Source organism: Macaca mulatta, chromosome 14 (assembly GCF_049350105.2).
Source record: "Macaca mulatta isolate MMU2019108-1 chromosome 14, T2T-MMU8v2.0, whole genome shotgun sequence".
In the NCBI taxonomy this organism is placed as follows: Eukaryota; Metazoa; Chordata; class Mammalia; order Primates; family Cercopithecidae; genus Macaca; species Macaca mulatta.
Window position 1 is genome coordinate 46,662,709 of NC_133419.1, and position 23,325 is coordinate 46,686,033.

The 23,325-nt window shown below is 50.3% G+C and overlaps 1 protein-coding gene across 1 annotated transcript; it reads left to right on the forward strand.

The window, feature by feature from the left end:
- Nucleotides 1-2,661: 2,661 nt before the first annotated feature.
- On the forward strand, nucleotides 2,662-22,575 carry IGSF22 (immunoglobulin superfamily member 22). The gene is made up of 22 exons (XM_015114656.3): nucleotides 2,662-2,919; nucleotides 4,995-5,126; nucleotides 5,366-5,502; nucleotides 6,729-6,828; nucleotides 6,911-6,950; nucleotides 7,122-7,299; nucleotides 8,297-8,410; nucleotides 8,930-9,092; nucleotides 10,024-10,296; nucleotides 11,258-11,542; nucleotides 12,327-12,451; nucleotides 12,533-12,674; nucleotides 12,803-13,099; nucleotides 14,548-14,850; nucleotides 16,111-16,284; nucleotides 16,484-16,612; nucleotides 17,235-17,531; nucleotides 18,623-18,711; nucleotides 18,912-19,104; nucleotides 19,694-19,993; nucleotides 20,744-21,073; nucleotides 22,349-22,575. Exons 1-22 carry the CDS (start codon nucleotides 2,811-2,813, stop codon nucleotides 22,417-22,419), a joined length of 3,981 nt encoding a protein of 1,326 aa, XP_014970142.3. The 5' UTR covers nucleotides 2,662-2,810; the 3' UTR covers nucleotides 22,420-22,575.
- The last annotated feature ends 750 nt before the right edge of the window (nucleotides 22,576-23,325 follow it).

Genomic DNA, 23,325 nt, shown 5'->3' on the forward strand with positions numbered 1-23,325 from the left:
TGGTACATGCCTGTAATCCTAGCTACTCAGGAGGCTGAGGCAGGAGAATTGCTTGAACCTGGGAGGCGGAGGTTGCAGTGAGCCGAGATTGCGCCACTGCATCCAGCCTGGGTGACAGAGAGAGACTCCATCTCAAAAGAAAAAAAAGAAAACAACAGGTGGCTGAAGCAGCGCAGATGGAGGTCCTTGAGAAGAGGTGGCCATACTCTCCAGTCACCCTCAAGAGTAGAGACCTCCCCACAACCCCCAGAGGATGGGCCCTCCTACTCTTCTACCCAGATTAGGGAGATTGGGCTGTTGAAGTGGGAAGAAGGAGAGCTAACATTTCCCTGTCCTTCCCCAGGGTGGCCTTGTAAAGATACTCAGGCTGTGTATGAATCACACATAGGAGTGCAACATGAATGGCACCCCCTGGATTTGTGTAGCAAAGCAGCAGATCCCAGAGGCCCTCCCCAGTTCACCCCGTCCCAGTCCCTGAAAAATACAGACCTGTTGCTTTGCTCCCTGAGCCCTGCTGGACTATGCATGCACATGTACCTGAGTGTGTGCCCATGGACACACACTATCCTGAGCCCCTCCACTCAGAGAGGTCCCCAGCAGCAGTGAGAGCCAAAACCTATACCACAAGGGAACAGAAAAAGTATCCCTGGACTGCCACCCTCAGCCTCCTTCCTGCCTGGCCTTCAGTGTTTCCCCCAGCCTGGATCCAGCTTTGCTTCCCACCTCCCTTCTCCACTGCCCTCCCTCTTCCCCCCTCCCCCCACAACCAAGCAGTGTGCCATCTAGCTGAGACAGCTGCAGAGCCTGAGTAAGGAATCACCCCCAGGGGGCCAGACATTTAAGGAACAGATGATACTGGTAGCCTCACTGTTGGGGCAAAGGAAGAAGGAGACGGGCCACCGTACAGTCCAGGCACTAGCTGAGCCTCCAAAGCCGTGGACGCAGCATTCGAATTTTGGGAGGGACTGGTCAGTGCTGAAGGTAAGTCTCCCCTCCTCCCTCAGGAAGGGGACAAAGCTGACCACCTTCTGAGCCCAGAGGGGACTATAGGGTAGAGAGCAGGAATGGTGACAGGGGAATAGTCTCAGAACCCAAAGGTAGAAGCAGCCCAGGCAGAGAGATATTAGGGGGTGGAGGGAGGAAACAGAGTTTAACCCCTAACTACCTGGTTTAAAGAAGGCTTTGGAGCCCTCTGGGACACCACCAGACTGGAGTCAAGAGCTAGGAGTCTAGTCTGAGTGACCTTAGACAGGGTCGTTTCTTTCAGACATCAGATTCCTCATATACAAAATAGGGCTTTAAAAACTGCAATGCTGGGCCAGGCGTGGTGGCTCACACCTGTAATCCTAGCACTTTGAGAGGCTGAGGTGGGCGGATCACGAGGTCAGGAATTGGAGACCAGCCTGGCCAACATAGTGAAACCCCATCTGTACTAAAAATACAAAAATTAGCCAGGCATGGTGGTGCGTGCCTGTAGTCCCAGCTACTTGGGAGGCTGAGGCAGGAGAATTGCTTGAACCCGGGAGGCGGAGGTTGTGGTTAGCCAAGGTCGCGCCACTGCACTCCAGCCTGGGCAACAGAGCAAGACTTCATCTCAAAAAAAAAAAAAAAACACAAAAAAACTGCAATGCTGGCCAGACACTGTGACTCACACCTGTAATCCTAGCCCTTTGGGAGGCCAAGGCAGGTGGATCAATTGAGGTCAGGAGTTCAAGACCAGCCTGGCCAACAAGGTGAAACTCTGTCTCTACTGAAAATACAAAAATTAGCTGGGCATGGTGGCATACACCTGTAATCCCAGCTGCTGGGGAGGCTGAGGCCGGAGAATCGCTTGAATTTGGGAGGAGGAGGTTGCAGTGAGCCAAGATCGCACAAAAAAACCCCGCAATGCTGGTTAAATACAACATGGAGGGACATCCATTCATTGAGATAACATGGTACTCTGAATAGGAATGAGGAAACTCTATCATCTGGCATGGAAAAAATCTCCAAGACATATTAAATGAAAAAAGAAAGGGTCAGAATAGTGTGTATAATGGGCTACCTAAAAAAAAGGAAGATGACAAGAATATATGAGTTTTCCTATTTGCATGATGGAGGTCTAGAAGGAGCCTAGAGACGGGCTACCTATTGCAATGGGGAAGGTTGTAAGATAGACAGACACAGGAGTGGGTGGGAGCCTCTCCATATGGATTTTTATATTGTTTTATTCTTTATGTGATTGAATTACCAGTTCAAAGAAAAATGTAAGAAAAACTAAACCTTTGCCTTTACCATGTCGCAAACACAAGCAGAACTGTAGCAACGTTTTGTCATCTGTTTTAGCATCCAGGTTCCCCAGGGCCCAGGAATAAGAGCCACAGCTTCCTTCTAAGGCCCATTCCAGTATGTCTTAGTCAGGAAGTTCTTTCTTAGGTCTGACTGCATTCCCTCCTGATGAAACATCCAGCACTGCCTCCTTAGTGCCATGTAGCTATCAATAGGTATCCTCAACTCCCTCCAGGCCTTACTTGGTTGGCTGGGTAAGTCTAAGCCCTATAACCCCTCCCTCTGAGACCTTGGAATAGTTTGGAGTTGCTCAGTGAGAGGACAGGATTATTGGGTCTGGTAACTAACCAGGAAAAGGGAGCTAGGAAATGAAGAAAAGAGAGCTTGACTGCTCTCCTGGCCCTCTCCTGTGTGCTTCCATCTCCTCTTATGTCTGAATACACACATAACATCTCTGAATCTCCCTCCTACTCCCTGTCTTGTCCTTCATGGCCTCATCCTCTCCCCAGTCTCACAGGTGAGTGCCCACGCCTGCTGTCACCATGACAACCATTCACAGCCAGCAGATGCTGCAGGAGCACGTGTCCATGGAGTTCTCCAGCTCCACCACCCACGTGCAGACCTTCTCCCAGACAACCAAGATCGTGGGAGGCAAGTGGAATGGGGGCAGGGAATGGATCGGGAAGGGCAGCTATTCTTCCTCTACACCTATCCCTTGGGTGGCCCCAGTTGTGCCACTAATGGGCCCCTCAGGAGCCCACAATACCAACAGCAACCCCCACCCAATGTGTGCTTCTAATCTGGGCTTTGTTAAAGCTTCAGTCAGCTGGATGTACACCACATATCAGATCTCCAGGAAAACAGCTTAGAAAAGATCAATCGTGTGGATGTGTGTGAATGATTGATAAGCTCTTAATTGCTGAAGGAGATCAGAGCCATAGGTGAACGGATTATGTCTCCAAAGGTAGAACTTCAGGCATGGGGGAAATTAGGAGGGTAGCCACCTTATCTACATATCAGTAATGCTGACCCTGCTCCACTTAAGAAATAGGAGACTTGGTGCTACCAGTGGAGAGAGAAGGTGAACACATAAACAAGAAGGTGACCTTAGCTTCCAGGCTTTTAGCCCACTGGGGCCAGACTTGGAGGAGGGCAGATCCAAGGGAAAGCTGAGAAATGGTCTCAGAGCTGAACAGAGTGTTTTAGTCATGTCTCTAGTGGAAAGAGATTAAAAGATGGCCAGGGGCTGAGACATTGGATACCCCTTCTCACAGTCATTGCTCCTCCCTCAAAGCCTCAAATGGATAGAGTCTCTCAAAGTCTTCTGTGCACAGAGGTCAAGGCCAGATAAATACTCTATACCAACCAACACCTCCTGACCAGTGAGGCAGAGCAAGTGGAACAGCTGGGACTCAAGGCATATGGTCTAGACCAGAAGTTCCAAACTCAAGTGATTTATAGCAGTGATTCTCTGCCCTGGCTGCACATCAGAGTCACCTTAGAGCAGGGGGTGGGAGGAGGGCAAAAATACAGCAGTACCTGAGTCTCACCCCAGACCATTCAATCAGGTATTTCTTATAAAGTTCTCCATGGATTCTAATGTGCAAACAAAGCTGAAGACCACTGACCAACAGGGCCCAGGCAGGGAACATAAATGTAGGGAAAAGACTGGGGTAAACTAGATGGTATATCCCATCTAAAGGGGCAGCCACTATTCACCTCCCACTGACTGTTGCCATATGGGAATACAAGTCCAGTGTTGAGAATCCAGAAATCCGAATTTTTATGTGAAATCTTTCTATTTCAGATGTAGGGCTACTTTTTTGTTTAAACATTGTGGAGGTCACATAAAAGACATCTGCAGGCCAGGTATCCCCTGCATTCTGCCTGTTTGAGACCTCTGGTTCCTATTTAAAAGCAGGCCATGAGAGCTTCTTAACACACTTTTCCCCCTCTGTCAGATTAGTGGGATACTAAAGGCACCTACTTCAGTGGGATACTGTGGAGATTAAATAAAATCACCTCTGATATGTGCCTAGCACAGCTCCTGACTCAAGGAAAGTGTTCCATGATTCGGAGCAATTGTTATGAATTGATAACTCACCAGCCAAGAAGATTTTCTGTAGTTTTATGCTGCAAAAAGTTTTTTGTCTTCCAAATATAAAATTATATTTCCACATTGAAGATGTGCTTTCAGATAAGGATATTCCCATATATAGCCCCACTGGAGTGGGAATGTGTCCTGTCCCTCACTCAAGAATCACTACTGCCAAGGCAATGAATGCTGAACCCGCAGAATGGCAGGGAGAAAATCTAGAGCAGAGCTCAGCCAAGCTACAGACCTCCCAAGCAGAAGCAGGCCTAGCCCCTCTTAATGCTACTGGGGGACCAGGACTTCCAGGAGAGAAGCCTAAGAGACCAAGAAAATTCCAAAAGAGAAGCCACCTTTAAAAAAAAAAAAAATAGGACTCAGGGCTGTGGCCCCATAAAGGTAATGGACCACTGAGGTGTGGGAAAGGAGTTCGCATCCCCTAGTGGTTGAAACTTGCCATAACACAATGGCCCATCGACGCACCCTGCTTTCTCCCCACGTAGCTGGTCCTGGTCCCACTTCCCTAAATGCCTTTGTTCCCATGCTCCACTGTCCCCTCAAGAAAGCTCAGTCCTCCCATCGCGAGCTGGGCTTCTACCTGGAGCCCATTCTGACCTCTCGCCTGCCTCCACAGAGGAGGTCGTGACGAGGAAGTCCTCGAGCACAGTGGAGTTCTTCAGCTTGGTGACCCGGAGCTCCAACATCCCTGCGGGCGACAGCGTCCCAGAGTTCGTGGAGAAGCCTCACCCGGTCACCGCGCCCGAGGGTGTGTTGCTGCCCATGGCTCCCCGGGCCCCCAGTGCTTCGCTTTCTAATCGAGTGTCCCCACCCTCCCTTCCACCCCAACGACCTCTAATGCTAAACCCTGGCAGAGCCTGCCCGAGGGTTCCTCCCCTGCCCGGGGCCAGGCCCAGGTGTCTGGGAGGAGGCGGGGAGCCGGCAGAGGGTGGCAGAGGCTCTAGCCTGGTGGCTAAGAGGCGAAAACGCGTCCTGTGCTCATCGCAGGGGACAAAGCCGTGTTCCGAGCCCGGGTGCAGGGGAACCCCAAACCCTACGTCTCCTGGAAGAGGGAGAGCGGCATCCCCATCAAGGAGTCCGCCAAGATATTCTACGACAGCATTAACAAGGAACACGTGCTGAAGGTGCTGGGGCCGAGCCGGAGTCTAGTTACCGAGAAGGCCAGAGGCAGGGACCCCCAGGGCGTGCCGCCAGTCTCCTCACCAATGAGAGCCTTAACGGCGGCCCGAGAACTGCGGCAGGATAAGAGAGGCGGAGTCAGGAACTGGGGTATTCCCGAATGAGCAGAGGACCCAAAGTACCCCCAGGACAGAGCAGAGCAGGGGCAGAGCCAGAACGTGGTGGGGCGGGGCCCAATGGAAGTGAAGGGGCGTGTCCACAAGGCGAGTGAGCCAAAAGGAATGCGGGACCAAGACGGTGGCCGTAGCCATGGAGGGCGGGACCATTGTGGGTGGAGAGGTGCCGCAGGGACTGGTCCGTAGAGTAGGGTTGAGGGTCAGGGGCTCTGGACTCTCCAGCTGAACCCTCTAGAACAGCCTCCCCAAGGACAGACCATCCTTAGGTCTAACCAGCTTCTGGATCACTTTCTGAGAGCTGGGCCTGCCCAGCTGCAACCCCTGGCTCCAAGCCCTTCGAGGAAAGAGAGGGATGGGTCACTGAGAGATCTAGGCCTATAATTACTTCTGATCCTATAATCACTCGGATCCTGGCCCGATTTCCCGTTGTGAAAGGCAAAGAGCCTCCTTTTTTCCCCACAGACAGAAGTAGTCTCCTCCCAAAGACCCATCATCACTGGACTTTCAGCCCCGCACAACACATAGGAGCTGCCCCAGGTCCCCCTACTGGCCACCTCTTACACAAGCTCATTCATTCAGCAGACACTTTCTGAGAGTCTTGGTTTCTGACAGCCTAGCAGGCTTCTGCAAGCACCATGCAGACGGGTACCAAATCAGCCTTACTCACCACCGCTCCTTCTGGGGCTCAGCCCAGTGCCTGGTACAGAGGAGTAAATTGTATTAAATGAAGACTCAGCAAGATGATGCCAGAAACTGCAGATAGAGTTACAACGCAGGGGAAGTCCTGCCTTCTGGGAGCTCACAGCCAAGGGGGAAAGTCTAATGGAGAAGCAGACAGTTTTATTGCTATGGAATCAGGCTACAAACATGCATACTTGCACTGAGTGCTAGCTGGTACCTCCAAATCATATAGGCTGCTCAATCCTCCACACGTATACCCAACACTCAGCTCCTATTGGCCCCTTTAAAAAAAAAAGGGCCTCATTCCTTATCTCACAGAAAGTCTCCCTGTGGTTCCTTTTCCCTCCCCCTCTAATGGCCGGATTTTGATCCAGCTGGAGCCACTGACCTCAGATGACTCTGACAACTACAAGTGTATTGCAAGCAATGACCATGCAGATGCCATCTATACTATATCTCTGCTGGTAACAGAAGGTGAGTTGGCCCCTTCCTCTTGGCCTTTCTTCTTAGGGGCCAGACTCCCCCTGTCTGAACCTGTCCCTCTGTGTGTCCTCAGGTCAAGAGAAAATGGACTTCAAAAAGATGCTGAAGAAGCGGTGAGGCTGGCAGGTCCCTCTGCCCAAGATATTGTCTCCTCATCCAGGCTGAAGCCTCTCAAAGGCCTCTCCACAGGGCCCTGAGTTCCAAGAATCTATGGAGTAGGGAGGGGTTTCTCAAGGTTGGGAGAGGCATTGTGTACAAGCTTAGTCCCTTCCTCCTTCTCCTAGGGCACCCCCTGCTCCCAAGAAGCAGCAGAAGAAGGTGGCAAATGAGAAAGAGATGCTGGAGATTTTGTCCAAAGTGCCCAAGAAAGACTTTGAGAAGGTCTGCATGGAGTACGGTTTCACCGACTTTCGGGGGCTGCTCAGGAAGCTCAAAGAGATGAAGAAGAAAGTAGAGGTGGAGGTCAGTACCCTGCAGGGAGCAGGGGCCTGCAGGCTAGGGGCAGGGCCTCACCCAAAGTGCTAGTGCCTGTGTATTTCTCAGCAGCAAGGTCTCCCCAGTTCTGCACACACATACTCAGAGGCATACTCTCTACTGTGAAAGCAGCAAGGGAGCACAAGTCACCTTCCTTCTACTTCTGTCTTTACCACTCCCTGATAGACTTGCATGGACCTTGGAGTCAGATAGACCTAGATTCAAATCCCAGTTCTAGGCTGGGTGCAGTGGCTCACGCCTGTAATCCCAGCACTCTGGGAGGCCAAGGTGGGTGGATCACCTGAGGTCAGGAGTTCGAGACCAGCCTGCCAACATGATGAAACCCTGTCTCTACTAAAAATACACACACACAAAAATTAGCTGGGTGTGGTGGCGCACACCTGTAATCCCAGCTACTTGGGAGGCTGAAACAGGAGAATCGCTTGAACCTGGGAGGTGGAGGTTGCGGTGAGCCAAGATCACACCACTGCACTCCAGCCTGAGTGACAGAGCAAGACTCTGTCTCAAAACAAACAAACAAACAAATCCCAGTTCTACTGCCTTATTAGCTGTGTGAACTTGGGCATCTCTCTGAGCTTCAGTTTCCTCATCTACAAAATGAAAATTATACTTCCTTCTTTCATTTGTTTGTGTGTTGTTGCTGTCATTCACTGGTTCACTCAACCAACTCATTAAGCATCTACATTAGAATTAGAGAATCTATATAATAGGCCCAGGTACATAGTGACTATTCTATGAATGATGGGTTTTATTGTTTGTTTGTTTGTTTGTTTTTGGCTCATCCCCCATAATATTCCTCTCCTCCTAAATATTTAAATTGATCAGTGGAGCAGTGCAGGTTATTATCTAATTAGCCTAGTCATTTCTCCCCATACGCTTAAGAGTTTCTCCAGGATTGAGGACACAGTCTGGGCAGGCTTTGGGTACCACTGACACTTGTCATTTTATTATCATAATCTCTCAGGCCATCCGGATTCTGAAGCCCCTGGAAGACAAAGAGACCAAGGTTGACACCACAGTGGTCTTTGACTGCATAATGGAGCTGAAAGACCCCAATGTCAAGATGATATGGATCAAGGTGGGGGATTGCCAGGGTCCACCTTGGCAATATCTCTTCCTCTCTACCCCCTTCTCTCACTATCCATAAGCCTTAGCCTCTCTTCCATCCCATCAAGAGGATGCCTCCTGGTATGGTTGAAAGAGGCTGGAATTGGGCTCTACTGTTAATTGTTTCACCCCTTTGTTGTGTGACGTAAGACAGTCACATTCCTCTGTCTATGCCTCAGTCTACCTATCTTTAAATTGAAAGGCTTGATTAGACAGTCTTAAAGGTCACTGAAGATCTTTGCCTCTAAGGGAAAGCATCTAATGAACTCATGCATATTAAGAGCTCGGGCCTGTGAGGAGGCCTGTGGGGAGGCAGGGATCTTGGATCCCACCAAGCCAGATGATGAGGCTATAGAGATCATAGGAACCTCTGTGTGTCTTGAGGGTTGGACATGCACCCTCCAGCTTAGGCTGGCATTGGGGAATAGAGACCTCTGGAAGCCTCCTCCTAAAGCCCTTCATCAGCTTTCCTACCTGTTCCATGAGGCAGGGTACTGAGCCACTGAGGATCCAGTACTCCCTGGGCAAGTACGATGTGAAGCAGATGGGCACCAAGTACATGCTGGTTATTAGCAACGTGAACATGAACGATGCTGGCATCTACAGCCTGTCCGTGGGCGATAAGCGGATGAGTGCAGAGCTCACAGTGCTGGGTATGAGTGGGAGCATGCAAGGGCACAAGGAGGACACGTCGGGTTGGAAGAGAGGAATGGCCAGGGATGTGGTCCATGGGGATATTGAAGAGGACTATGGGACTATGCAAGAAAGGATTGTGTGGGGATGGGAGTCAATAGAGGGAGGAAGCATCAGATGTAAGGGAGAGGACTATGAGACAATAAGTACCTTGGGGCTGTGCAGCATAGTGATTAAGAACATAGACTCTAGGCCAGGCGTCGTGGCTCACACCTGTAATCCCAGCATTTTGGGAGGCTGAGGTGGGAGAACCACTCGATGCCAAAAGTTCAAGACCAACCTGGGCAATATAGTGAAACCCTGTCTCTACAAAAATGAATAAATAATTGGCCAGGTATGGTGGCACACACCTGTAGTCCTAGCTACCCGGCAGGCTGAGGCTGCAGTGAGCCATGATCCTGCACTGCACTTTAGCCTGGGTGATGAAGCAAGACCCTGTCTCAAAAAAAAAATAAGTTAAAAAAAAGAACACAGACTCTGGAGCTAAACTACTAGAGTTCAAATCCCAGTTTCTGCCACTTATGAGCTATGTGATTTAGGTCAAGTTATTTAACTTCTCTTTGATTCAGTTTCCCCATCTACAAAATGGGGAATAATGGAATCTACCTATATGATCATCGGATGAATTAATATGGCTACAATGGTGCCTGGAACATATCTAAAACTACAAAAGTGCTTTTAAAATTGCTGTTACCGTTACTGGGGAGAAGACCACGTGAACATCATAGGAGGGGACTCCAGGTGAGAAGGGCTCGAAAACAAAACCAAAGGAAGGGTGCTTCCCCCCAGCCATGGGCTACAGGAGGCCAGTGACACGTGAGTCCCCTCTTCACCATTCTACCCCTCACGAGGGACCAGCCCAATGACTGCCCCTCCTGCTGTTTGCTGCAGATGAGCCACTGAAGTTCCTGGGAGAGATGAAGCCTCTGAAAGTGACAGAGCGCCAGACAGCTGTGTTTGAGGTCCGCCTCTCCAAGAAAGAGCCCAACTTTGTGTGGAAGTTCAATGGAAAGGAGCTGAAGAGGGATGACAAGTATGAAATCACAGTGTCCGAAGATGGTCTGACCCATACGCTTAAGATTAAGGATGCCAGACTCAGTGACAGCGGCGAGTTCTCTGCTGAGGCGGGGAACCTGGTGCAAAAGGCCCAGCTCACTATTGACCGTGAGTCGTTGGGCAACAGCCTAAGGGGTGGGCTTTGTGACACAGCAACCTCCATGCAGGTAGTCATCATTTATATATCCATCTATCCATCCATCTCCTCTTTGCAAAGCCCTGTGAGAGGTACTGGAAAGATAGAGGGATCTCCCCTCTGTTAACCCCTAGTCTAGTAGGGGAGGCAGGTATGAAAATGAAATTAGAATATCAGTTATTATTCCAAGAGTCAAGACACACTGGGATCTTACTATCAGCTGTGAGATCATGGACCAAGAAAGTATTAGTCTATATCTCTAATGTCATATATTACAGCACATCTGTGTCACTCTTGACTACTTACATTCTGCTATCACAACTACTTTGGGAATTCCCACATAATGTAGGTACATCAATGAGCATGTCATACATCTGAACCGCACCTGGAATCTATATCACATGGAATCATCATTGCTGTGACGGAGGGAGTCACAAGGGCTGTAGAAGACCAAAGAAAAGTCATCACCTGGCAATGTCAGAAATAATATAATGAATGATGTCCAAGCTTTACCAAGAACTAAAAGGAGTTCCACTTTCAGAGAATGAGGGAGAGTAGAGAACATCCCCAGCAGAGGTAATAGCATGTATAAATGTCCAGACATTAGAGAGACAATGCAGGTATGGCTGGAGCTCCAAGGGGGTGTTAGAGATAGTGAGAACTGTAAAAGTTCTCACTCCATTTTACATATGAGGAAACTGAGACTCAAGAGAGGTAAATGAGTTTTATATAGTCAACTAGCAAGACAGGGCCAGAGCTAGGACTCTTCCTGTCAGGTACTTCTGTGAGTCACATATTGCACACAAACACATTCAACATCACAAGTTCTTGTGTTTTCTGGGGCCAGAAAGAGGGACAGGGCTCATGGCTCTGTAGCTGCAGAAAAAAGATGTTGTGGTTTGGGAGCAGGCCCAAGTGTCTGTCCATCCACAGGCATCCCCATTAAGTTTGAGAGCAACCTCAAAAATGTACGTGTGAAAGAGAGGAGCCGTGCATGCCTGGAGTGTGAACTGACGTCCAAGGATGTGACACTGCGCTGGAAGAAGGATGGGCAGCTGCTGATGCATGGCACTAAGTACAGCATGAACCATGAGGGCAAGCGAGCAGAGCTGGTCATTGAGGATGCACAGCTCAGTGATGGTGGCGAGTACACTGTGGTGGCCATGCAGGATGGAGACCCTACTGAATACTACAGTACTGCCATCGTCACTGTAGAGGGTAACACCCGCCCTATCAATCCTCACTGACCAATCCACTTGACCCTGGCATTCCCTTACAGCGGACATCAATTGCCCCCCTCCCACTAACTCCAACCCTCCTACAGACCATGACCAACTTGTGTCTCCCCACTCTGATCACCCTCACCTCCTAAATTCTGACCATCTCTGACCTCCCATGCCCTGAACATTTATACCTCCTAGACACTATCACCCCCCATCTTCCAGACTCTGTCCCAAATTTCCTGACTTCGTCCTTTACTTTCAGACTCTAACCATCCCCAGCAACCCTGATATCCCAGACACCTTGATCCCAACCATCTCCTACTACCTAACCATAAACCACTTTCCACAGACCCTGGCCACCCTCAACCCCCAATGACTCTATGTATCCCACAGTCTAGCATAACCACAACTAAACATCCCAACTCCAGTGACCGCCTGCATCTTCACCATCTATTTCCCTCTTCAACCCAGCATCCTAAGTCCCTGCTGACCACCCTTCACTAATCAATGCCCCATTAGCCATCTCCCAGTTTTCCTGGTCACCATTTCCCAAGCCACTGACCTTTCCCCATCCCCCTCCCACCTATGGCTCCAGTTCCCCCCACTGACCATCCCCCAATCAGCTATGGACCACAATGGCAAGCCACCTGCTCATCATAAATTATTTTGATTGACGTAGCACCCCTGACCAGTCCCATAACATCGCCACCAGCCCTTTTCCCAGAAGTCCCTCCCACCCCAACATCCTGAGCCAGTACCTTGCCTACCTTTCTCCCCAGAGCGTCTGGCCACAGTGAAGAGCGGGATGTCTGACGTGCACGCAGCCACTGGGAGCCCGGCTGAGTTGTGTGTAGTGCTGAACGACGAGAAGGTGGAGGGTGTGTGGCTGAAGGACGGCAAGGAGGTCTGAAGCAGGGGCCAGGGAAGGGGGTGAAGGAGGTAGACCTATCCTATGCTCACACTCACGCCCACCCCTGGCCCCCAGATCACGGACTTGCCAGGCGTGCAGATTGTGAAGCAGGGTGCAGTGCACAAGCTCATCTTCCCCAGTATGGGCCCTGAGCACGAGGGCAAGTACACATTCCGGGCCAAGGGCGCGGAGAGTGAAGCCTCTGTATTCATCGCAGGTATGGATCTGTCCAAGGCAGGCAAAGCTCAACCATGCCTGGCCCACCCACAAGCTCATGGCTTCTCCCCTGCCCCATGGGCTCCTCCATGCCAATGCTCAAGCCTTCCCTGCCGCCCCGCCCCACAGATCCTCCTACCATCGACCCGTCAGTACTGGAGGCACTGGCCGCACACCCCATCACCGTAAAGGTAGGCCACACGGCCCACATCAACGTCCCCTTCCGGGGAAAACCGCTGCCCAAAGTGACATGGTACAAGGATGGCATGGAGGTGACGGAGGAGGAACGCGTGTCCCTGCAGCGCGGGGAAGACCAGGCGCTGCTCACCATCTCCAGCTGTGTGCGTGAAGACAGTGGCCTCGTCCTGCTTAAGCTCAAGAATGACCACGGCTCAGCCACAGCCACTCTGCACCTTAGTGTGCTGGGTACGGGCAGGGCTGGTCTGGGCTGGGCTGAACTGAGGGCATCTGCTGCCCAGACTCAGGGCAGAAGGCAGGCTGAGGAGGATGCCAGAGATAGAGTTGAAGTTTGGGCTGGGAATGGGCCTAGAAGGCTGGCTTTGCAGTCAGAGCCTGCTTTCTAACTTCCCAGCTAGCTCTTGGCCGAGTGAACCTCCCTAAGCCTCAGCTTCTTACCTAGAACAGGGTGATTTTTTTTCTAGTATCCATTTCTAGTGAATTTAAAGTGCACAGCTAAGAACACAGGACATAATATACTTTCAGATATGTTACTTAAGTATTGTTATTGACTTGAAGAGGAAAACTTGATAGGAGGTAAGGTGGAAATGAGGTGAAAGACAGGTGAAATTGGCCAGACACAGTGGCTCACGCCTATAATCCCAGCACTTTGGGGGTCCAAGGCAAGTGGATCACTTAAGGTCAGGAGCTCGAGGCCAGCCTGGCCAACATGGCGAAACCCGGTCTCTACTAAAAATACAAAAATTAGCCAAGCGTAGTGGCACACAGCTGTATTTCCAGCTACTCGGGAGGTTAAGGCACAAGAATCGCTTGAACCTGGGAGGCAGAGGTTGCAGTAAGCCAGGATCAGGCCACAACACTCCAGCCTGGGTGACAGAGCAAGACTCTGTCTCCAAAACAAACAAACAAAAAAAGCAACAACAACAACAAAAAAAGGGGTGGATTTAGGGTTGGAGGTGAGGTTGATTGGAAAGAGTAGTGAGTTTGAAAGTGAAACAGGGTGAGGTGGGAGGTCAGATACAGCTGGAGACAAAATAACGTGGGAAAGATGGAATGGGGATTGGGAATGGGATTCGGGATTTGTCTGAACATGAGGATATAAGGAAAGAGATAAGGAGCTGGCCTGAATGTACTTATATTCAACATGCCACATACACGCCATCACCACCTCCTCCACCTGCATTTCCATCGAGCTGTGGGATGGGAAAGTTTGAGTTTCAATTCAGCAGCAAGACTGAGCACCTCCTCTGTGTTCTCACTGCTGGCTACACAGAGATGAAGTATCCCCAGCAGTTCCTCAATCCAAAAGGGGTGAAACTGGTAGACAGACTGTAATTATAACATAAGGTAAACGGTGGTACTAGAAAGCACTGGTGTTCTCAAAGTTCAGAAGGGGAGAACTGGTCTGGAAGGGGACAGGGAGATCAGCTAAGGGCAGGGGACCCTAAGGTCTCTAGTCTACCCATTGCTAGGCAGATGGGAAACTCACGGGGGCAAGGATCAAACTGTTTGGGCAAGTCTTAGAAGGAGGGATGATAGACACAGGGAGGGGCAAAGGGTCCAAAAAGCTCAAAATCCAGCTATACCCTAGTCTGGGCAGACCTTTGATGAGTGGGAGGAGGCTCTTCTGATCCTTTGTTCCAACGCCCCATTCTGAAGCTGTTCTCTGTCCCCAGACCGTCCGAAGCCTCCACAGGGCCGGGTGGAGTTCCTGGAGCTCTCAGGTAGTTGTGTGCACATGAAGTGGAAGGCCCCAAAGGACAATGGTGGACGACCTGTGACACAGTTCATAGTGGAACGGAGGGCAGTTGGCAAGAAGTCCTGGATTAAGATAGGCGAGGTGGATGGCAAAGTCACCAACTTCTCCACCAACAAGGTGGAAGAGGGAAAAGCCTACCAGTTCCGTATCCTGGCAGTCAATTCAGAAGGTGTGAGTGACCCACTGGAGACGGAAGAAGTGTTTGCAGGAAATCCCATAGGTCAGTGAGATAGCCTGGTGCTCAGTGGGGAACCCAGGGGTCAGCGTGGGGGCCTTCAGCCAGGGATGAACACTGATCTGTGGGGAATTCCACAGGAACATCTCTCCAGCTGTCTCATGAGACGGACTGATTCCAGAGTAAAAACAGAACATCATTTTGGGGAGGAATTCTCAACTTTGTCCAGTCATATCACATGCACAACACACTCCCATGGGTATACCCAGGACGTACACAACTTCAGGGAACTGACTCCACTTCTTTCTCCATCCCAGAAGTCATCCCAGAATCCAAGTGAGCATGATGTTGCTTTAGGGATAACCTTGAAACCACTCTAACTTTTTCCCCACAGAAAACCCTTGACAACATTGGCATTTTAATTATAATTACAGGCTGGGCACAGTGGCGCACACCTGTAATCCCAGCACTTTGGGAGGCCGAGGTGGGCGGATCACCTGAGGTCAGGAGTTCAAGACCAGCCTGGCCAAAATGGTGAAACCCTGTCTCTACTAAAAATACAAAAATTAGCTGGGCGTGGTGGCAGGCTCCTGTAATCCTGGCTACTCAGGAGGCTGAGGCAAGAGAATTGCTTGAACCCGGGAGGCGGAGGTTGCAATGAGCCAAGATCGTGCCACTGTACTCCAGCCTGGGCAATAGAGTGAGACTTTGTCTCAAAAATAATAATAATATTATTACTGCAAGTTAATTACTTGCTATACCTCTCCCAACTGATCTCCAAATCTCGTGTCAGGACAGTAGATTGAGAATAATGGGATTGGGGGTCACACTGTGGAAAAGTTTAAGTCACTGATTCTCAATGTTGGCTATACATTAGAATCACTTGGTTTCTTTAATAATGCTAATAATACTTGCCATTCACACCAGGCATAGAATATGGGTAGGCGGGACCCAGACACTAGTTGTTGTTAGTAGGGTTTTTTTGTTTTGTTTTGTTTTCATTTTTGTTTTTACTTCCCACTTGATGCTAATGTGCAAGCAAAGTTAAGAATCATTTGTGCCAGGCATGGTGGCTCATGCGTGTAATCCCAGCACTTTGGAAGGCCGAGACAGGAGGATCACTTGAGCCCAAGAGTTCAAGATCATCCTGGGCAACACAGTGAGACCTTGTCTCTAAAACAGGAAAAAGAAAAAAGAATCACTGGTTTGAGTTTATTTAAGCAGGGGAGGCAGAAGTCAGCATGAGGTGGGCAACTATCTACATGCTCCCCTTCCTAACCTTTGTGCTCTCTCTGTCCCCCATAGAGCCTCCTGGTTTTGCCTCCCAGCCTCAAGTGACTGATGTGACTAAAGAGACTGTGACCATCACGTGGAATGTCCCTACCCAGGATGGGGGAGCCCCAGTGCTTGGCTACATTGTAGAACGAAGGAAGAAAGGCAGTAACCTGTGGGTGCCAGTCAACAGGGACCCCATCCAGGGTGAGGTCCTTGGGACAGAGGCCCAGGAGGGGCCAAAGGTGGTCTTGTTGAGTGGACCCATTAGCTGCTGACATAGTCCCTCCTCCAGCTCTTCTGGAATTTTTAACAACATCCCATGACCTCCTCTTCTATGTCTCTCACTCTTGTTCTCACCCCATGGATGCCTCTGGCCTCACGACCCCTCATCTTCCCATTTCAGGCACCAAGTGCACTGTGAATGGTCTCCTGGAGGACACAGAATATGAATTCCGAGTTATAGCTGTAAATAAGGCAGGCCCTGGACAGCCCAGTGTGCCATCCAGCTCAGTAGTGGTCAAGGATCCTGTTAGTGAGTATGGGGCTGCCAGGTCCTGACACATAATGGAATTAGCCCATTCAAAGTAGAGAAAGAATTTCTTCCCTAGGGAAGTATGACAGGCGGTACCACAGTCTCTACACTCTGGAAACTGCCAGTCTCATAGAGGGACAAGATTCACATGCAAGAGAAAGTCAGCAAATAAAGACTGAGAGTCAGGGACAGTGAGGAGGTGGGGTACAAAAACGTTTTTTAAATTTCGTGTATTTCTAGTTAGGTGAGGTAGGAGAGGCAAGCTGAGGGTTGAGTAAGGCTGTGAGGTAGATGGTTGGAGGGTGTTGCATTTAGGAAGCAAGGTGAGGGTACTGCCTGGAAGTGGATGTGGTGGAGATGGTTGGGTTAAAGGCTGGGGTTTTGAATATAGAAGCTTTGAATGTGTGGGGTATGTCGAATTTAAGGGGTATTGAGTTTAAGGATGAAAGTGTTGAAACAGTAAGACAACTGAATTTGAATTTGGAGGTTGAGTGTATAAGGTTAGGTACTGAGGGTGTTAACTGAGGGATCTGGAGCTAGAAGTAGTGAAAGATGGGGTTCAGGAGTATTGAGTGGAGATGAGTTTGGGGGGGGCGCTGACTACATGTCTGTTCTACCCCAGAACCCCCAGGCCTGGTCCAGGACCTGCATGTATCTGATTCCTCCAACTCCAGCATTTCCCTGGCCTGGCGGGAGCCTGCAGAGGGAGACCCACCCTCTGGCTACATCCTTGAGATGAGGACTGAAGACACAAAGGAGTGGTCCAAGTGCACAAAGATCCCCATCTCAGGCACCTGCTACACAGTGGGAGGACTCACCGAGAGGCAAAAATACTTCTTCCGAATCCGGGCTGTGAATGAGGCTGGGGTTGGGGAGCCTGTGGAGCTAGACAAGGGGGTCCGTGCCATGCCACCACCAGGTGAGGAGACAGAGAGGGCTGGGGATTCATGCCCAACATGGTACCTCCAAACCTTCTCCTCTGGGGCCTCATCCCACAGGAAAATTGGATGATGCTATGATCATGAAAAAGTCATCCATAGTTATTGTGCCTGGACAAAGGGGTAACTTCAGGGGCACCCCCACTAAAGCAATCATTGTGTGCCAAATAGCATCCACTGTGTGTCAAAGTATAACCACCCAATGGGTTCTTCTTGCCCATTGCACACACAAAACCGGTTCACTGAGACCACAGCATTGCAACAAAGAGTTTAATGGACACAAGGCCAGCCATGCCGTATGGGAGACGGAGTTATTACCCAAATCAACTCCCCAAAAATTCAGAGGCCAGGGAGCCTGCTTCTGAGTGGGACCACAGGACCGGTGGGGTGGGGGGCTCAGCAGGTCCAGGTGGAGCTATCAGTCGTCAGAAATGCAAAAACCTGAAAAGACATCTCAACGACCAATCTTAGGTTCTACAATAGTGATGTATTTGCAGGAGTAGCTGGGGAGTTGCAAATCTTGTGATCTCTGGAATAATGGCTGATAATCTTTTATGTCTACACCTTAGCAGAATTCAGGCTCCTCACATCCTCCTAACCTGGTGGCCTTTCATTAGCTTCGCAAAGGTGATTTAGTTTGGGGGAAGGACTGTTATCATCTAAACTATAAACTTAAAAAATGTCTCTCCCAACGTTAGCTTGGTCTGAAACCAGGAATTATTAAGGGCAGTTTGGAGGTTAAAGGTAAGATGGGGGTTGGTTAGATCAGATCTCTTTCACTGTCATAATTTTCTCACTGTTATAATTGTTGCAATGGCAGTTTCAAAAGGAGGTGTTAAGAATATAGAAACAAGACACAGGACTTGCCTTCCAGGGTCTTGCATACTAGTAGAAGGAGACAGATAAGAAAACAAATAAATGTTTCACAGTGTTACAGGGCAGCTAGATGTCCGTATGGCCTGTAGTGGGGGCATAAAAGAGGAGAGGTTGGGAAGGCTTTGATGAGGAGGCTTAAAGCAGAGTCTTCTTGAAAGAGAGATCCATGCCTCCACCTCTGTCTCCTCCATCTCAGCTGCACCCAAGTTTGACCTCAGTGCCCGGCTGAAGAGTCACATGGTGGTTCGCGCTGGGACAGCCCTCTGCATCCATGCAGCCTTCTCCGTGAGTTATCCCTGACCCTGACCTCCATACACTCTCCAATAACCAAAATGGCTATTGTAGCCATCACAGTCTCTGACTCTGACTCTGCCCCTCACCAGACCTCTAGTGCGACAGCCTGGCGGGAAACTCCTCGACAATGGAGGAAGGCCTGCCCCCAAATATCTGCGTGACCAATTGTGCCATCTCCTGTCACTACTCAGGGCTCACCACCACCTGATGTGATCTGGCAGAAAGATGGTGTTCCCACCAAGGGCCGAGAAACAATTACCAAGAGCAAAAACCACTCCCAGTTCCTCATCAATAGCACCAAGCGCTCTGACTCAGGGGTGTACGGAATCTTGCTTCAGAATGAGTTTGGAGAAGCACACTATGACATCCATGTGCGCGTAGCAGGTATGGAGAGAAGGCAGAGGCCTCCAGGACCCATCCCTGCACACTCTCCAAAGTACAGCTCCCCAGTGCCGCTTGAGTTCCTACCACAGGAAAGTTGTGCCTTAGGGTCATGAAGATTTCTTTGACAACCCAGAGCAAAACTTTATCATACAGAGTATGGTCAGCAGAGAGAGTAGAAATGAGTGAGGGGCAGGAGGGACAAATGGAGATGAATCCATTAAAAATTGGGGTGACCGCTTAAAGAGAGCTGGGAGCTTTAAAATAAAGCTCTAAACCCCCAAGGAAGGAATGGATTCACTTTTACTGAACAGTAACTACATGCCAGGCTCTTTACCCACTATTTCTATGAAATAGTCATTGTTAGCTCTATTTTGCAACTGAGGAAAGAAGTTTCAGATAAGTAACTTACCCCAGGTCACAAGGCTAGTAAATGGCAAAGCAGACTTCAGAAATAGTTTTCCGACTCCAAGACACCAGCTGCCCGAGACTTGCCCCATCTTATCTACCATCGGACTTGGCAGATGGCTGGGTTGGGGACACAATACTTCAGGTCCCCCAAGGTCGCTGACAGATCTTCCAACTCTTCCAGATTTCCCTCGGCCCCCCACAAACCTACAGTTGTTTGAGGAAGTCCCCAACACAGTGACTCTGACCTGGAACCACAGCCCAGATGTGCAGGAGGCCAGTGAGGCTCACTATGTCATCATGAAGCGGGATGCAAGCACCGCCACCTGGTACACGGCAGCCGAGCGTGTCTTCAGCAACAAGTACACAGTGACCGGGCTGCTCCCAGGCAGGAAGTATTACTTCAGAGTGGTGGCTCGAAATGAAATCGGTGACAGTGAGCCACTTGACTCCAAGGACACCTGGCTCATCAATAAAGACCAGAGTAAGTCTGGGTGCCCTGATGGTGGGGATGACATAAGGATCGCAAAGGGTACCCAAGAGGCAGGATAAAATCCGAAAACCATTGAGATAGAACGGTTAATATCTGGGACGCTGCGGAGAGAAGGAAATGTTGGCTTTCTTCGGGATACTTAGGGGTGAGACTAAAGTGGAGGTGGGGAGGTACCTTTGGGGGCGGAGACGACGGTGGAGGGGCTGCGGAAGGACTTAGAGCGCAGACTTAGACTGCGTTCTGCTCTGAGGGGAGGGTCTAACCGGGCAGAGAACAGGGGAGGGCTCTAGGGAGCCAGGAGGATGGCTGGGATCCCTGGAGACTAGGCGTTAAGGGTGGGGGCCGCATCAGGAAACTCCAACTGAGGAGCTAAAGGGATAAGACGGGAGACTGTGGACGCTGATATGACGTAGGGGAAGCTTGGAGGCGGAGTTAAAGGCTGGGAATAACAGGGTCCAGGAAGCTGGCGCTGGAATGACATCTTGGCCCCGGGTGTATGGGAAAGCATGGCTTGGGTGGCAGAACCCTGGAGTGGCTGGGGACGGGGCTGGGGGGTCCGGGGGAGATCTGGGGGCTGGTGGGGAGCCCTTAGGAACCAGTGTAACATTGGGCCCCCAGAGTTAGTGGCGCTGGGAATCTGGCCTAGGTCCTCGGGGTTTCGTGTAAGCTGAGCTCTAAGATGTGGGTGGTGGGTGGGGGCTTTGGGGCGCGCTCACGGCCCGCCCCGCCCCGCCCGCGCAGTCGAAGACCTGAGCGCCAAGCTCAAGCCCTACGAGAAGAAGGACTGGCGCCAGGCCCCGCGCTTCCTGACGCCCCTCAAGCCACACACGGTGCTCCGCGGCCAGGACTGCACCATGACCTGCGCCTTCCTTGGGAACCCGCGACCCACAGTGACCCTCTACAAGGGCGACGTCAACATAACAGCCAACTCGAAGTTCTGGTACAACTCCACCAGCGGCGTGTGCACCCTCGTCATCCCCACCTGCACGCTCAAGGACGGCGGCGATTACAGCGTGCTGGTGGAGAACGAGCTGGGCAAGGACTGCAGCAGTTGCATGCTCACCGTCTATGGTGAGGGCGCCACGGGGTCCGGCCTCGGGGAGGGGGAGAGGCGCAAAAGGCTGGTCTTGTGGGCCATTGGTCAGCTCTTTTTTTGGCTGGCACCGTTTTTTGACCTGACTACCAACAAGTGGTGCAAACATTCTTAGTTGGCCACAGTTCTTACCACTCTCCCATCCTTTCGATGTCATTTGTTATATGCCTGGTCCCTGCAGACATGAGAGTTCTCAATCCCTAGATAAGATGTGGTTTGCAACTCTTGGTGAGCCTAGACCTGCCTTCAAAAAAGATACTTGTGATCAGGATTCAACCAGACTCACCAATCACGATCTCTCTGGCAGGGTTCTGGAAATAACCTTTATGTTTACAAAATTTTGCGGGTGATTCTGATGTGCAATCAAAATTAAAACTGGTCTAGGATAAGGGCAGGTGGGGGGCACAAACAAGGGGAGGAGCGAAGGGAACCCTCCCTTTTGTACATGCATGCCATGTTTCTACTCATGTGTGCACACGTGGGGGAAGCATTTTATTCCTTCCCAGTCTACTGTCTTCATAGCCACACAGCTAGCAGCATGAACTCTAAATGCAAAGCTGGCCTGCCTTGCTGTTGCTTAAATTTCCCCCGGCTTTCCTTTCATGGTAAAATCCCAAACCAACAAGGTTTCCCCCTCCCCCACCTCTCATCTCATCTTCTGCTACTCCTGAACCTTCCATGACACTCCATTGCTGTGGTCTCCATGGTTACAAACCTTTTTTTGTCCAGTTATAGATACCTTTCTTTGGGGAAAGGACCTTGTCATGTTGCTCTGTCTCTTGAGTGCTTAGCTAAGTGTCTGGCACTGAGACAATATCTCCAGAGAGGCTGCTGAGCTGTGTAAAAGAACTAGGCCAGGGAAGGCACTGTGGGCGCTATCCAGCTTTCATTCCACAGCTAAAGAGATCCCTGATAACTCAACTCCGGTTGTAAGCACAGCATGTGGGCCCAGGGCCCTGGCTCTGCCACTGACCAGCCATGTGACCTTAGCAAGCTACCTCATTGAGCCTGTTTTCTCATCTTCTTTATAGGACTGTGAGGTTTAAATGAGATAGTACAGAATTGCCTGACACAATGTCTGGCAAATATTAACTGCTAGATAAATGGCAGCTCTCGCCCCTTCCGCTCTGCCAACCCAAGATTAAGGGTCCCAGGGTCCAGCTCCTGGTTTCCTGCATAGGAAGTCCAGCAGTTTGGAATTTCCCTGGTCCCCAGCATCATTAATATAATGAATACTTGCTTTGCTCTTTCAGACAAAGATGATAAGTCAATTGTAGCATCCATCACCGAGAGTCTGCAGAAGAAATCAAAGCACCTTATGTGAGCTCCAGCCCAGTCCAGGCATCAGGAGGCTGTTACGATGTGGAGCTTCTTGGCCGGTCCTCTGCATGGCCTGGTGTAGGAAGCCCAGTTTGCTCTCTGGTGTTTGTCAATGTAAACATTCAGTGAAGGGATGGGGCAATAAACTAAATTCATCCTTTCCTGTTCCTGAGGGTGGTATACAGCAGGGACCAAGGGGATGGATGTGATTGCATGATGGGGAATCCCAGACCTGGACCCCTGAAAGCCTAGTCCAAACCCACCCACAAGGCAGTGACCAGCCTTCCTGTGACTGGGCCTAGACTTCCCTTCCCCTCCTCCACATCCACATGGCACCTTATCCCTCCCCTCAGAGCTTGGAGGCAAGTCCTGCTGACTTCATCCTTCTCCCCATCCTGCTCTCTCCCATTTCTTCACACTAGGTAGGTCTGTGTTCAGAGTTCTGAAGTTTGAAAGGATCAAGATCTTCCCTCTTTAGTGTCCAGGGTTCAGAGCTAGAAAGGATTGATCATCCAGCTCACTAAGTTTCAAACTTACGTTTTTCAGTGGACTCCTTCCACAACAAAACAAAACAAAAAAACGCAACCTAAGAAGCTACTGGACTTGAAATAAGGATAGGGGGTCTTTGAGCCTGCCTTCTCTCATTATTCCTTCACTAACCCCTTACCAGGAATCTCTGTAAAAACTAATTTGGAAATCACTGATTCATCCAACCACCCATGACACTTGAGTCTCCTAAATCACATTCCCACAAATGTGCAACACCTCTACTGATGGCATATCCACCACCACCGAAGGCTTCCCTTTCCACTTCTGGGTTAGGGCATTGCCTGTTAAGTTGCAAATGCTCCTGGAGCAGAGTGACACATTATTCTGCCAGGGCTTTACATCTAATGAATGAATCAGTCAA